Genomic DNA, 16,574 nt, shown 5'->3' on the forward strand with positions numbered 1-16,574 from the left:
AAACCTCCTTCTCTTCCTTGGTTTCTTATCACCTGTCTCTCCTTTTTGTACTTTTATCTTCTTTACTTCTCTTGTCATCTTTCCTCCAATCTTATCTTTTCTTCTCCTTCCCGTCCCTTTCTCACCTCCTTTTATCTTCTTCTCATCCTCCTTATCACCTTCTTTCCCTCCCTTCCTCCTTCCTTCTCTCCTTTCTCTGCTTTCCTACCTCCTCCTTTCCTTCTTTCTTTCCTCTCTGCTTCTTTTCCTGACCTCCCATCCTTCTCCCTTCTCTCCTGTATTACGTCCTTCTTTCCTTCCCTACTTCCTCTCTTTACATCCTCATCTTCTTCACTACTTCCCTCTCTCCTTTTCTTTCTTCTCCGCTCCCCAACCTCATTTGTCGACTCCTACCTTCTTCTCTCTTGAATTTTTTTGCTCCTCCTTTCCTCTCCTACCTCCCACATTCCCACATTCCCTCTTTGCTGCCTTATCTTACTCCCAACTTCCATCTCTCTCTCTCTCTGTTGCGACATTCATATTCTTCATTTACTCCTTCCCTCCCTTGTCTTCCCTGCTCTCTTGTCTCCCTCTATTCCCTCCTCCTCCTTCTTCATCCTTCACTCTTCCCTCAATTCCTCCTCTCATCCTCCTCCCTCGTTTATTTCCTCCTCCTATCTCACTTCTCCCTCCCTCCTCTCTCTCTCTCTCTCTCCAGTGTTTATGTTCTCCAGCTCCTGGAAGTCAAGTCAGTGTACGGCGCTCCTCCTCCTCCTCCTCCTCCCTCCTCTCTTAATCTAACTCACTTCTCAGCCCTCCCTCCTCTCACTCTCCCCGTGTTCGCTTGCTCGCTCACTTGCTACTTTAACTGCTCGTCCTCTCGTTCAGCTCACTGCTGAGATGCATTCGTGTGTCTGAACGAGGTAACGTGAGGCTGAGAAATCTGCAGACAGTCATTGCGGGGGATTTTAACTGAGATAAAGAGGAACCCCGAGACAGGTACAGACTGTGTGTGTGTTTGCACTTTGGCATCTGCCTCTTGTTTGTGCGTCCAGCCTTTTGTTATCTGTCAAAAAGTTGATGGATGAGGAACTGTGTGTGTGTGGCTGAACCAGACCACTATAGAAATATAGGCAACCCGTGTGTGTGTGTGTGTGTGTGTGTGTGTGAAAGACCGTATGTGACATAAATGTTAAGTGATGCAGAATCTCACTGAATTTGCGGCCTTATTGTGATCATTTGGAGCCAACATCTGCAGTATTACCATTAGACACATTAACACAAGAAAAAAATCCTTTGTGTTAAATGTTTTTCAACCTTTACAACTTTTATTTGTCTGAGAATCACTTCATTGTTTCCCAGAAAGTCTTATTTCATGCAGAAAGTAGGATTTTCTTTTTTACCTCTCCTCAACATTTTGCAACACAGCTCTAATGCTTAAAAAAAAAAACCAAGAAAAAAAACCTCACAACCCTCAGGGAGCTCTGTTAGCTAAAATTAGGCAGGTGCACAACTTTGTAAACACTCATTAATTCAGACATTTTAAGGTCGTGGAAAAGGCTGCTTATTTAATTCCTGCAAATGAGATCAAGCTTCAGAACAGAGGAGGAATCAACAGAGAATGTTGGATCTTAAACTCCTGAGATATCACATTTTGTGCACCAAAAAAATGTAGTTAAAGATAAGAGGTGGTTTACACAAACATCAAAAGAGACTCCAGCATTCTTGTGCATCTATGGCACATCATAATGTATCCTGAAATATGTGTAAAACATAACTGAACATCAAATTTTGTCATTTTCCAGATGTTCTAAGTTTGAATCTTTGCATTTTTTTATTATGTAACAAACACTGAAATGCATGCACAAGCAAGCAAACACACTCATTTACATTTACGTACATATAAACCAACATTTGGCAACATCCCACTAATCCACTTCTATTAGTATTCGTCTACTGACCTAACTTTGAATTCCAGACAGCAAAGAGACTGTGTGATCCCGGAAAAGTCCGTCTGTCTGTCTGTCTGCGTGTGTGTGTGTGGTAACATGCCAGTTTAGTCAAGACTGACACAATAGGGCCGCTGTGTCGACGCAAGACATGTTTCTGTGGCCGAGTTTGTGTCTTTTAGCGCTACCAAGGGGCCTATTAGTGCTGCCTGTCTGTTTACTTATGTGCGTGTGTGTGTGTGCGCGTGTGTGTGTGTGTGTGTTGTAACACTAATGCATGCGAGGCTCAGTCGTGATGTCTTCCTGAGAGCATCCTAATGAGACCAGCAGCCGTTCCTGATTAGGTGAAGGAAAACACGGAGTGGACTTGAATAATGTGAAGATAATGTTCCTTCATTTAGAAAACATTAAGGAACCACAACAGGAACTGACTGAGTGTCAATAATGTGGGGAAAAAACAACAAAAATGCATGGTTTATTTGTTTTTTCAACTATAAAAACTTGAAAATGAATACTTCTTAAAGTGAAAACTAGAAATTGAGCTTGGATGTATATACAGTACATAATTAATAAACAAGTCTTACTCATTTGTGCTCTATAAATGCACATTCCACGAAATTACACAAGAGCACCGATGGGAGACATAAAAGCTTGAGGAAGAAACGGGACACAGTTCATGCAACACTTATTTTTAGTCCTTTTATACAGAGTTGGAAGAAAGAGGCTATACTGTGAACGTATTGTACGTCACCAGTGAAGCAGAAAAGCCTTCAGGACGGCATGAGAAGTAGTGGTAGTGAACTGAGAAAATGCAATATACTGTATAGTGTAAAACCACAATCCTTCGTTTGACTTCCTACCGGAAAAAATGCAACAGAGTGCGAATATTTAGATAAGATGTGTTATTATCTGGCTTGCAGTCGGAAGTGGAGAAAGCATGACATAGGTTTTTCAGTTCAGTGAGGCTCATTTACTGTTAAATAAAGTTATATGTATTAATAATAGAATGCCCTGAAGCATCAAAAGTATGTTGTTGTGAAAAATAGTTAATTTTAGTGGTTAGTGAGTGAAATTTCAATGTTGTAGCTGTTCTAAATACTCCTCATAGAGATATAATCACACAATATATTAACTTGTGTATGTTTTGCATGTAACTACAGAAACAAGATAAACTTTTTCTCCCTTTGTAATGTCACGCATCTGAATATAAAGCTTCACAAAATAGAAATTTGGTGCTAAAGTGCTTCTACACAACAAACCTTGAGCTGTATATAATATATATATTAACTTGTGTATGTTTTGCATGTAAAGTCTTAATTTCTGGTGTAACTACAGCACCAAGATAAACTCTTAGACTAAAATTTTAAACTTTTTTCCCTTTGTAATGTCATGGATGTGAATATAAAGCTTCACAAAATAGACATTTGGTACTAAAGTGCTTCTACACAACAAACCTTGAGCTGTGGGCCCCTATCCGTCTCAGTCTTCACACTCTCTGTGCACAACTACAGCGTTTCTATGCTGGAATATTTGGCCCCTAGTTTCCTTTACGCCAGTCAGTTTGTGGTTATTTAATTAAACACTAATTTATTTAGGATTATGCACCATGTAGGCATCCTATTAAAAATCCAGAAGCCACTTAACGCAGGTATATTACCAAATAAATCAGCAGTCAATCAGATTACTTCAAAGTAATTGCCACACAGTGAACCAGCGGGGCTTCGGGACCGTTGCCCGCTTTACCTCTTTTGGTAATGCAGCCTCTCCCCATACCGTAATTTAAAGTATGTTATTAGTTTCCACCTCTGCTGCAGTTAATCTGATGTCATACCCACACGATATAAACACTGTAAAATAGCACACGATGTCATGTTCGTATTTATATGATCCTAAAAATATTCATATTACATAACCTTCCATCTCTCTCAGCACCTGATCTGGCTAATGCTGCCAAATGTCCCTCATATAACATCACAAAAATATGCGTGTTCACACCTGCACCTCGTGTTGTCAAGCGTCACCTTCTGCTGAACATTTGTTGAACAAGACATCCAATCTATACCGGCCTCAAGGGTCCAGGAGAGGAGGAGGAGGAGGAGGAGGAGGAGGAGGGAAAGCAAATATATTTCCCCACAGTGTTGTTATGTTAATGTGTATTCTAATTGAAATTTCCACAAATTGAAGGAAATCCTGTGCAAAAATAACAACTCTACCTCACCGCCTCCCCTGCTGATGAATGAGAACGAGCAGTGCTATTAAATCTCTAACTCTCATTAGAGCTGTTTTGACGAGAAGTGGGAGCAGGATAAAAGGCTGAGGTTAATGATGAAAAGCATACAGACGCACAAACAGGAGCACCCATGGGAGAGAGAGAGAGAGAGACGGATATACACAATCACATTCACAGCGAGCTTCACAGAGAGGCAGAGAAGAGAGAGAAATAGATTTTAAAAACAGCAAAAGTGTGAGAGAGGAGAGACTGAAAGGTAAAAAAGAAAGAGAAGCATCTGTTAACTATCATAGTTAAGTATCCATATGACTCTGAGGCAAAGCTTATGTAACACACTTATGTTTGATACACACAAACATTGCTTTTTTTTGTTGCCATTTAGCTTATGTTTAACACAGTGTGCAAACATTTTACAAGATGGATGATTTGCTTTAATTCAAGCAGCCAAAAGAAATGAGGATAAACAGTCTAAACAATAGTTCAAGAACAGTCAAATGCACACAGAAAGCTTCATCTTCTCCTGCCAACATCTTCGTCTTCTCTGATCTCTGAAATTTAACATTGGCACAGCGCCCCATTTTGCTCCAATTTAGCAAATGGTATACACCTCAATCAGTCATCCGGATCAGAGGTCTCAGGCTCTATACTGCGTGCATCTTGTTCTTCTGTCCAGATCTCATCTCGTTTTGTGAGCAGAAGGGAGTGAGGTCACTGTTAGTTTGGTGAGCATCTGGGCATTGTGAAAAAGAATGCAACAGGTTTATTGTTCAACTCACAAAGTCGTGCAAGGAACTTACGCTGTCGAGGTAGGGCTCTGAAACGTCTACGGTGCTGTTGCTGTCCTCCAAACTGACCCTTCACTGAGATCAGTTCCTCTTAGTTACTGCTGCTATCAAGCGGCAAACACCACGGCTTGAGGCTAAAGCTGAAGTGCAACGCCATTGACGGCCGCTAGATGCTCCAACTGACTCCCGTTCAAAAAGTGTCAACTTCTTACCTGAACTTCCTAATTCAGACCCTCTAATAATTGCTGGTGGGAATTATTGCTCCATAAGATTTGATGCTACGTGATTATGATACCTGCCCTGTTAGCTAAAGTAGCTAATGTTAGCCAAAAACAGCTTGGTGTACCCAGTAAGCTAGCATTAGCTTCAGTTCGAGGTAGCACTCCTTATGTGGAAGATCCCGGCTCCAAACAGAAGACATATGTCCATTTTTATATACAGTCTGTGGTTGCTACAGATGTTAAGGTCTTCATTCCAGCACTGCACATAAACATGTAGTTTACAGTCATATTAATGGCAGATTAGCACCTCAGAATTTGTAGTTATTTTATAACAATAGTTTCTTGATTTCAGACAGAAAGAGACAAAAGCAGACTTCTCATTTTTAGTCATCGACCAGGTGAAATGACAACTGTTGCTAGCAGATTTCATCAGCTGTATCTAACTCGCTAATTCACTTAAACCCTGTGAGTTGGTTTAAAAGTCTTTGGCTGACTCTTTAAAGTTTGCAGCTGACTGAAATGAAAACGAGAATCTTCAAAAGGGTCTTAAATTCGCATTTATTGATGGCAGCATACATGATATCATTCTAATTCAATATCATGTAATGATACAAGAAAGGTGAAAAGGCTAAAAAGTCAGCGTCCTGATGATTCATGTTGGATGTATATGAAGGAGCTTGATTGAGTTAGTTAAAATTACTCAGATAAGCAAAGAAAAGGTTAGATTTATGCTGAAAACAGCATGTTTCTCTTAAGACTGGAGGATGACCAGTGCAGTTGGCTAATAATACAGTAACATTTGCTGCTATAGGCAGTATTCTCACTTTTTTTGGGGTGACTGGTGCACCACGTTCTTTGGTTGTGCTTTAAAAGAGATGTCAGTTTAGAAAGTAATTGCGTTGCTCGAAGATTTGTATGCAACAAGATATGTTTGTGGATTTTCAAGCTTGTGCTTCCATGCAGAAATGATGTTTCAGTGAAGTTTTGGTCTCCTTTCCTCTATCTTCCTGTGTTATTTCTCTGTCATGGTTTGAATTATCTGTCTTCCTGGTTCCTGGTACTGACTACAACCCACAATTGGACAGTTAAAGTAAAGAGGGATCTGTAGCTACTCCAATTGTTGAATCTACTCGTTTTTAGATCTTTGACAGTAATAGCGAGGTGGCTCCTAACTTCAGAAAATTGGCTCATTGTGGTCACAAATGTATTGCATCTTCCAAACATCACCGGTCTGTCTTGTTTCTTTGGATGAAAAGTTTGTTTTCTCTGTGTTAATAAACACCTCATGTTTATGCTGCCACAAACCACACAACGAGTTCTATGAACTACAGAGCAGTCAAACATACCGAGTCAGCCAGATTTATTGTGGTTGTACTTTCAATAATGTTTTATATTAAATGATAATGTTCCCCAGTTTTGCAGTTTTCATACTGCTGAAATGTTTTAACCACAACAAAATAAAGCAGCCAAACAGCGCTGGATGCATCACATTATCCACACATAAGTAAAACAAATCCAGTGCATCAACAACAGAGTGACTCAGCACCGACTGATCCGCAGCACAATGATTAAACGCATTTAGTGTGATCACAGCGTATCAATTGGATAGTTTAACTTGTGGGACCAAGGAGAGTTCATGACCGATGGCCTGAAGCCTCCAGTTCCTCGTTGCGATTGGTCGGGCTGTCGGGTCAAGGAAGGTCAATACTTAAGTTTGAAGATTGGATGAGAGATGATCTGCGTCATTGGCGGACCTCAGGGCGCCTTGTCTCTCTAGCTAGACAGGTTTGCCCTCCTCCACACATTGTTATAACATATGTTTTGCAGAAGTAGTAGAGAAGTCATAAAGTCAGTTATACAACAATAATTAGCCACCATAAGCTACTGGTCATACCAGACTGAGTCCGGCTGCAGCTGCAAAACTCCTGTGAGACCAACAATGTGTTTTATTGTTTATTCATTCTATTTGTCATTTAAAAGAGGCAGAATATGTAATTTCCTCTTGTAGACATTACACGGTCTTACTTTAATATACACAATACCTGAACAAAGTGCTGTTAATCTGAAAAATCATGGTGAAAAACATACAATTAAATACAATTCAGTTATATTATCCTTTTGATAATATGATGCTCATTTAATCCCATTAATTGTACTTGCTGTGGTGTTTTTGTTACCTTTTTTCAGTTTCTGCTTTTAGATAGATATTCAGATTTCTTTTTTCTTTTCTTTTTGGGCGAATGTCCTGTTTGGCATCTTTAGCCTAAAGTAGCGTGTTAAGCACTTTGATATGAACCTGCTGTAGACTGAGTTGTGAGTGTTATTTACATTGTAATCACACATCTTTCCCCCCACCGTTAAGTTCGTTCTGGAGTCGACCGTGTTGATGAGTACTTTAGGAATCGTAGGTATTTCTCATTGTCTGTTACAGATTTGTTTTTCATGAAGGTAGAATTTCAGTCGCCGTGCAATAACATACTGAATCCATGTTGAAGAAAACACGTGTGGTGACGAATTGTTTATTTTGTGACACACGTAAATATGCACATCTGTTACGGAGAGAAAGAGAAAATATACAAGATAATGTATAGGTTTACTTTCTCTAAACAGACCAACCATGAGTCACGGCACTTATCCTAAATATCAGTTCTTACTCTTGACATTTCAGTCAACAAACCAGCTTTGTTTTCCACTGAACCGTGTTGTTTTGAGACAATGTATGTAACCCGTCTTTAGAAGCCGTGGACGAGGCCTCACTGACCTCTGTGGTCAACTTTCATCCGGCTTCACCGCAAGTCTCATTTGTCTGGTTACGTTTAGCATTAAGGCCAAAGTAATTTTCTCCAATCACACTGTGCCGTTTGGACTGAGGCTGAAGAAATTATAGACATGTGGAAGTATATGTACACACACACACACACCCAGAGCAGGCAGCATAAAGAGCATGGAAATCATTTTAAATAACTATGAAAGGTTACCTTATTTGAGTCAAAATGCTTTCACAGGCAGGCTTGAGTCTGATTGTTTACAAAGGAGTCATTATATAAAGGCATGTACAACACATGTATGGTTTGTCATCTAATGAGAAATCCCACGGTTTGATATGGTTCTTTAAATTGTTCCTTTAAAGTTGGACTATGTAATTGAAAGGCTGCAACAGCCTTATTTGGTATGGTATGACCAGTAACCTACGGCAGCTATTGGCTGTTAGTTTTTAAATGGATACTACAGTTTTTCTGGCTTTTTGACTCTTCTCTACATCACAAATTATGAACGAAAACACCTAAATATTTCAGTGTTGAGGGAGAACATATAGCTGAAATCTGTAACTTCTCAGACTTTGAATTACAAAGAAGATGATGGAACATCGAGTTTGGCATTTGTGAATTTGTTGGTAAGCAGTTACAACTTTGGGTCATCAACTGACCAGATAACATGACAGGAAATATATTGTTTACTGGGGTAATAACAGGGTAGAAGGTAATGAGTATGACTAGAGGTAAAACTACACTGATTCAAATCATTTTGGTCATTTCATTGCAAAAATTGTTACTCATTGTTACAAGCAATCGCATCACTGTTCAGATATACTACAGCATGAGTAAATGAAGAATTGTACCACATTGCACCATACAGCTGGTTCTAATAACAATATAAAAACCACAGATTTCAGATATTACAAAACATGCCAGTGGTTACCAACCTGGGGTTTGGGACTGAAGTGATTTTATCTATGAAAAAAGGATGTAGTAGTAAATAACAGTAATTAAGTTACTAAATGAATTTGTCTGCAAAAGTCAGTTCCTCGACTCAAATATTGACGGCATGCCAAACGCTGTAATAAGTATATCCTCCCGAATCGAATGCAGTCCCTCTTTTTTATGAGTCATAAGCTCCGTGTGTTGCATAGATTTAGTGGCTGATTGATTTACATACCTTTTGCGCAAAATCCCCCAGACGTAATGCTCATGGTTTTTCAATGGAAGACTTTCATCACACAAACACACCACACATGATATGAAAAACACATTTTTGTCTGATAGGGTGAACGGGTTGCAAAACACAGACCTCAGATCTGGAGTGTGTTTGTCTGGTTCTTGTTAACCTGTGGCCACTGCGTCTCTCCATCAAACACGCTTCCTCCACTCCCTCGCTCTTCCACTCCGACGCGTATTCACTTTTCACGTCACTTTGTTTTTACTATTTCCTCTGTCTCTCTTAAAGCCTCTCATTCTGTCGCTATTATTCCACTTCACTCTTGTCTCTCTGCGTCCTGTTATCCATTATTCACTTCATCTGTCATTCTCTCTGTCACTGCCGTGTTTACAGTGGTCTCGGTCAACCTGGAGTTCAGCCAGGAGCTGGTATATACTGCATGAATGAATATCATTAGACTAGTGCAAGACATTATGGGTCAGATTGTGTATGCCTGTTGCTGCAGAAAAATCCTAAAATGAACTCCTTTTGGTGACTTTTTAAGATGAAAATGACTGATGATGAGGGGTTAAATTTGGCCAGCACACAACATTATTAGCTAGACCTCAGCCTATCTAAGCATCTCTTAGTATACTTTTAATGTGAATTTGTTTATTCAAATGTTTATTGTAGGAAAAAAGTACTTCTTAAATGGTAGTGACTAAAAATGCTTCAGACTGCAAGAAAAAAAAAGGCTAACAAAACTTCTAAGAGCCCTCTTGGGAATATTAGAACATATTTTAATGGACTAACAATAGTTCTTTTCTGTTTATTTGTAAGGGTATTGCATGGCAGCGTTTTAAGTGATAAATGCTTTTCACAAGACCCAAGAGACTTGGCGTAATCAATGGAACATGGGAGTGTGTGTGTGTGTGTGTGTGTGAGTGTGTGTGTACAGTAACTGCCCTTTACAGTGCATTTCTGTTATGACTTTGTGTCTGAAGTTTCACAGTTGGACCCAAACCGCAGGCTTAAAGAGGCACTTCAGTAGTTTATTGATCCAATTCCATAAAGTTGGAGGACTTGTTATAGTTCCAATATAGTTCAGCTACATTTCCCATGATGAAACTTGATAGTTTCTCAGTGGCGCTCCGTGCTGGGTAAATGCACAGTGAACAGTTGTACAAACGTACAGGTAGACAAAAGGTTCAGCAATGCAAGAATCAATAGTCACAAGTTTGAAATCATGATAAATGATAGGTTGAATTTAAATAAATAAATACATAAAAATAATACAAAAAAGCAATAAAACCACAAAGCTCTATAACAGCAATAAGACAAAAATCTGATAAAGCATAATTCTGCAAAGAAATGAGGAGTGTTTGGTAAACCTGTCAGTACTCGTAACTTGTGTAGAAAGAATTTTACCCTTAGAACTAAAAAAAATTATGTAACAAAGTTGTTTGATGTTGTGTGTCAAAATAACAGAAATTTCTCTGAGGGTAATGGAGGATGTGGAGTTGACTTTGGCAAGTAAAGACTAAGAGCCAGGAGAGTCAAACCCTCCTCCAGCAAATATCATTGATATATCATCTCCGAAATATTTCACCTGTCTTTGAAAAATCAAAGGGACATGTTTTGGATTTCTGTAGACCAAGATTACCCTGAAAATGTCATCTGGGTTATTTTGTCAGACTTTAGAAGTACCTTCAGAGCTACAGATGACATTATACAACAGTTTCACCAGGCTGAGTAGGTCTCTATTATTATTATTATGACGACTTAACTTTTCATGCGTTGGAGTTCCCCGTTTGAAAAGGAAATTCGTGACTTGAGGCAGAAACTTAAATTGGCTTTCATTATACAGAAATCTCGAGGACAACAGACAAAGAGTGAGCACGCCACAAAGGGAAGCTGCAATGAAAGAATAAGCTAAATATAATCACAGGAGTAGCAATAAATGAACACAATATCTGACTATTTCATAACACCAAACAAAGAAAGAGATGAAAGTGGAGGTTTTGTGCTAATTATGCTTCAACCTGCCGGTTGAGATAGATATGACCAACGGTAACATACGTGTACGTTGCAGCTTACAACATGATATCTTATTTGAGATTGAGAGAGCGAGATAAAAGTAGGGACACAGTGATGCTTATAAGTCACTGCTGGTAATTGAATTCTCAAGAAGTTGATGGTTGGTTGATAATGTTCGCTGATTACAGCCAGTAAAGATTTCCATTTTGTCTTTTAGGGTTTTGATTAAATTGTCGAAGGCAGCGGAAAATGTGTTTTTAAAAGTGTAGATAAAAGGATAACTGGTGATTGTAATTAATGGTCTGTGCTGTCATGGGCGCTATGTCATCCTCCATCTGTCTTTTCATGTTTTTATTGCTAATGTTCTCTCTTTTCTCTTCTCTCGGCAGGGGGACCACACGTGGGCGACCATGTTGGGTCAGAGTGTACGTTTGCAGCCGGTGCCCATCCAGAGCCTGTCAGAGCTGGAGCGAGCCAGGTTACAGGATGTCGCCTTGTACCACCTGGAAGAGAGGGACCTGGACTACAAGATCGGTGTCCCCAGAGGTAAATGACAATGATACTCGTTCAAAAAGATATACTGGTGATTTTGCATGTTTTATCCCATAAATTCTTACAAAAGCGTACCATTTGTATGGTTGATTTCCCATCTTATACTGGTTTGAAAATTGGCTGCCAAACAGCAAACCATATTGTTTTCATTGGTTCCATGTTTGCTCATTGAATAACCTGATGGTAGACTCTAAAATCCTGGATTGAAGCATCCTTGAGTGCAAAACTGAGGAGGGTTTTGAAACGATTGGAATTTTTGGCTGTGTGAAAGGTGGGAACTCCTCAAACGTATGGTATGCTTTGAGAAATGGTCGGCCAAAAAATATGGTAAAACAAATGGTCCATTAAAGGGGAACTCCACTCATAAATATCATAAAGGTCAGTTACTAGTGATGAGTGTTACTCAGCATTTGACAGCAGTTGATGTCAAGCCAAAGGGGTTTTTTTTTTCATCTTGAGCTTAGAGTTCGGAAACTATCAATCTTTAAAAACAGAGGTTGTGTTAAAAATTGGAGGTGGGGAATAGGAAAGAGGCGATTACCAGGCAGGGAGGGTCCAACAATAAAATGCTATTGGTTTCAGTACAAAAAAATGTAGGATTCACTATTTTTGGAGCTTGACCCATTCAAGGAGCTACAGATCAGGACACCTCAATCTCTGCTGCTTTGAACATTGTTTAATTTGTCTTTTGTGAATCCATTAGCATTATATAAGTGTATATTATAAGTATATTGCAAAAATACCCCTTTAATCAACTTTATTACCAAAAAGGAACGTCAATATTGTTCTGGAAAACACCAGATTATGTTCAGTGGTAATGTTTTTTTAATGTCCCATGCCAGTGTTTTTCACATTTTGCTTTGGAAAACATCTGCACATGGCAACAAGGAATGGATAAAGTATGGGAAAGATTGCGGTCACGCTAAATACAAAAGATGAACGTTTATGCAGAACTGTGACGAGATGTGAACTTTGGTCTCATGCATGAAAGACAGACTCTCTAAACCCAACCCACCACCCCAACACCCTTACAGTCCACTTTCATATATAAACCGTACACCACTTCTTGCTTTGGCACTGAATGTTTACATTGGATGTAAATCAAGAGGTGTGGATAAGTCCATTATGAACGCAATTCTTCGAATACTGGGCCTGAGGTCAAGACCCAAACCGCTTTGTTGGATCAGCTTCCCAGATTCTGAAGTGATGATTGATGATTACTGTAGCTTTGGAACCATAAAGCCAAATCTTTTGATTGATGTGGTAGCTTTACAACACGCTTGCAGTGGCCTTTTGTGGTTGTGGGGAGGGTCAACAACTGCCTAGAGCTCATGATGACATGGTCAACCTGGCGCCAGTTTGGAAGATGTGATAGAAGAGTGAATTGATGGTCAGCCACCACCCTCAAAAAGTTGGACTGCCCTTGAGCAAGGATAACCCTCCAACTGTCAAGGGAGCCATAACACTCTGGCTGAGAATCTGAGGAATGAGTGTGAAGCAGGAATACACTGGGGATAAGCCTGTGTGTTCAGTCTCTCTTTGGTCAAAGAAAACAGCCTCTACATGTGTAAGCAATCCACGTTGTCAGTTATGATAAGAAAGGTCAAAGGATGTTGCATGATTTGTTTATTCATCCACATGTCTCACTCAATATCTCAAATACCTCCTGATAGGATTTTGGTTCAGTTTAGTGTTGAACATTTTTCATCTTAGGAGTGCTCAGGGCAGTTGTCCTCCCAAACATTCAGGGCAAGCTCGGTGGATAAAAAGCAAGGTACCTGTATGCAGTGCACAAACATAGGAAACTATAAAAAAAGCTGTATAAGTGAGTAACTTCCTGTTTTGCTACTAAACGCAAACAAATATTGTTTAAGCCATTTAAACAAACGTTTTTCTGCTGAAGAGGGTCTAAAAAAAGACACCTGTCACCGCCAAAAAGGATGATCTTGACTATCTTTTCCTGTTTTGGAGAGCAAAAATAACCTTGTGGAAATTTCTGCAGTAAAAGCCTGAAAACAGTTGTTACACTAATCACTGATGGAAGATCAAAGGAAGGAGAGAGTGAGTAACTGATGGAAGACGGAAGCTGAGTGCTTTTCTTATGACCCAAAACCAAATCTGTGGTTAGATACTCAACTTTGGCCTAATTGCTCACTCTTTCCTGTCTTCTTGCCTGCTTGTTAGCTAAATCGAGGACCACACAAGAAGACTTCTAGATCCTAAAAAAGGCAGTGAAAGAGTTGGTTCCGCACATTTAATGTCGGTCTTTTGCTATTTGCATTCATATACAATCACTAGATTTCCTTTATATACAAATCCGGGATGTAGGTGGAGGTTGACAAGCCGCCATTACTGCAGTGGCATCTCCGATTGATTTCACCTTTTTAAGCATTTTTGCTAAGAAATTCGTTCAGGAGATTTTGTTAAACCACTTATGTTTGTCCAGTTTTAATAGATAGAATCTGTGAAGATGCTTGATGTCTTTTCTGGGCTTTGCTGCTCCAACTGTGAATGTCAACTTTAGAAACAATGGAAAGTAAAAGCTACAATTCCCCACTTCAAATCTCCATTAAATCCTCATGTTTCAATTGCTTTTTGAGCTTGCTGACCAGGGATCTGCCTACTTGGGGGCCAATGGTGAGATGTCACCTGGCTAGCTTGGTACGAGTGTTATGTTTCAGTCCAACAGTTTGATATAATTGAGGTGGCTTACCATAAATCCTAAATTTCTCCACAATAACAAGGGCCAGCTCTGCATGGTGGTCTGCCCTATTTTGTGCAGAGTCAGTGCTGTAGTTGGCCTAAATATCATAGACTCATAGCTTCTTTGGCTCCATCCATACAGGTATCTCTGCCTCCAAAGCAAGTATGGCTTTAAGATTTCTTAAACCCAAATTTGTGCATCAAGAATATTATATATTATATGCATCATTCTGCTTTTTTTCTTCTTTGCAAATGAATTATCTTCAGTCAAAGCTTATCTGCAATAAGAACTTAGCCTTAAAGTAATCGTTCAACATTTGGGGAAATGCAATTATTAGCTTTCACACCCAGAAAATCAACAATGCTTTTTCATTTAAAGTCAACCACCTTTATTGGCTGTTTTCCCAGTCTAACACGTAAAAGGTCAGCTACATCACACATCACTTAAATCCCTGATAACACCAGGAAATACCTCAACACTTTCCCTCTTCTGATGTTTACTTGTTCGACCGTTCCTCTTGGTGTAGCTGGACTACTCCCTGCTTTGAAATACTATTTATGTGCAATGGTCTTATCCATTTGAACTTTAAAGAACTAAATCCAACCAATAAAGTGGGATGGTTTCACTGACAAATTATAAAAGCACCTCAGAGACTGCAGACTGGGAGGTTTTCTTTTGTGTTTATTGAGGTTGGAGGGATCACTGAGGTCAGGAGGATCACGGAGTAAAGAGGCTGATGCAAAGAAACAAACACAGCTGATTGTAGAACTACTGTGTGTGTGTGTAAGATCTGTCAGTGGCATTTATCCTATGAGACCCATTGGTATGTAAGCTGCTTTTCTCAGACTCAACTGCTCTCTCCCATACAGTTCTCCTCTCTCAGGGATCTTAACTCTTGACCTCTCTGATAAACAGTGAAGCTCAGTTACACCTCATCTGCAGTTGGGGTTTTCATTCCCACTAGGAACAACAAAAATTATAAATATGGATACAACCACTTTAGTTTTGGCAACTTTTCTCAAAGCATGTGCCAAAGTGCATCTTAGTGACACGCTGTAGAGTTTTTTGTCAACAAAATTTCTGTTTTATTCAGTGTTTCTCTCCAAAAATGCATTGTGATACAAGATACAGATAGATCAAATGTATACATATTGCTTGTTCTTTTCTACAGTCATAGCAAATGTCTACAGGTCACACTTACTGTACTGTATATCACTATACAATGTACACACTGGTACTGTAGCTCCTTCGCATTGTTACCATTCCTTTCAAATGCTCATCTGGTGTCTTTTCAGCACCTTGTTGATAGTTGAGATGCCAACAAACTGGATGTTTTTCAAATGCATTGTGGTCTTCTTGAACCGCACTCTGTATCTGCCTTAATCTAACAGCATTATTTGCTATGACCACGGTGCAAATAGCCTCCTCCTGTTGAGGTGTGAAAAAGGGCCCTCTGCCATCTCTGTGAGTTAGTCTTGCGATTGGAAAAACACAGTAATGCAAAACACAAGATTGAGTAAGATTTCAAAAAATGTCACTGTGTATAGACACTCTATATATATGTATACATGTTTGTGTGTTACAGTGTATGTACAGTATATATCTGTATAAATTTACTGTACACTGTAAAATGCAAGTGGAATACTGTAATATGAAGCATTACAGTAAGTATACAGTATTACAGTACAGTGCACATTGCCGCTCTGTCTACAAAACGTTGTTCTCCCAACTTGTGGCTGCACCCTTCAACCAGCCTTGGTCATTGTAAGGCCATGATTGAGAACATTGTGGCCCTTATGTCATCGGGAAAGTGACTTCGTCCTTGGCCACCTCTACCTCTTCCTCTGTTTTGCCTCTCTGCCCTTTCACCACGCAGCCTTACTCCTCTTCTTTTTCCCGGCTGCTGACCCTGTTCATTTCCTTGTTGTTCTTCCGTTGTCAGAAATTGGCTCATGAGATTGGTTGATTGGTTGAGAACTGGTTGATCTAACGCTTCACACGTTCCCCTTCATTTGTGAAAGTCAAGATTCACCTGAGAGAAATTGATCAATTCAGGACACATTTACAAAAAAAAGTCTAATAGAAATCTATAGAAAACATACTGACATACTGGTTCACCCACTGACTTATGCAATGAACTAATGCCTACATGTTTTGGGGGGTAAGACTATTCAACAGAGAACCAGTGTAATACATTTTGAT

General features: G+C 39.5%; 1 protein-coding gene across 4 annotated transcripts in view; it reads left to right on the forward strand.

Annotated features, from left to right (window-relative positions):
• arhgap36 (Rho GTPase activating protein 36) overlaps positions 1–16,574 on the forward strand; it is an 80,271-nt gene that overhangs the window by 24,127 nt on the left and 39,570 nt on the right. For 3 of the 4 annotated variants that reach the window (XM_067579234.1, XM_067579233.1, XM_067579235.1), the window contains exon 2: positions 11,506–11,662. In XM_067579234.1, coding sequence (XP_067435335.1) covers positions 11,506–11,662 — 157 coding nt within the window. Of the gene's footprint in view, positions 1–757; positions 979–11,505; positions 11,663–16,574 lie in introns of those variants that run through there. The other variant, XM_067579237.1, reaches the window with a different exon arrangement.

The sequence above is a fragment of the Thunnus thynnus genome, chromosome 22 (assembly GCF_963924715.1).
Source record: "Thunnus thynnus chromosome 22, fThuThy2.1, whole genome shotgun sequence".
NCBI lineage: Eukaryota > Metazoa > Chordata > Actinopteri > Scombriformes > Scombridae > Thunnus > Thunnus thynnus.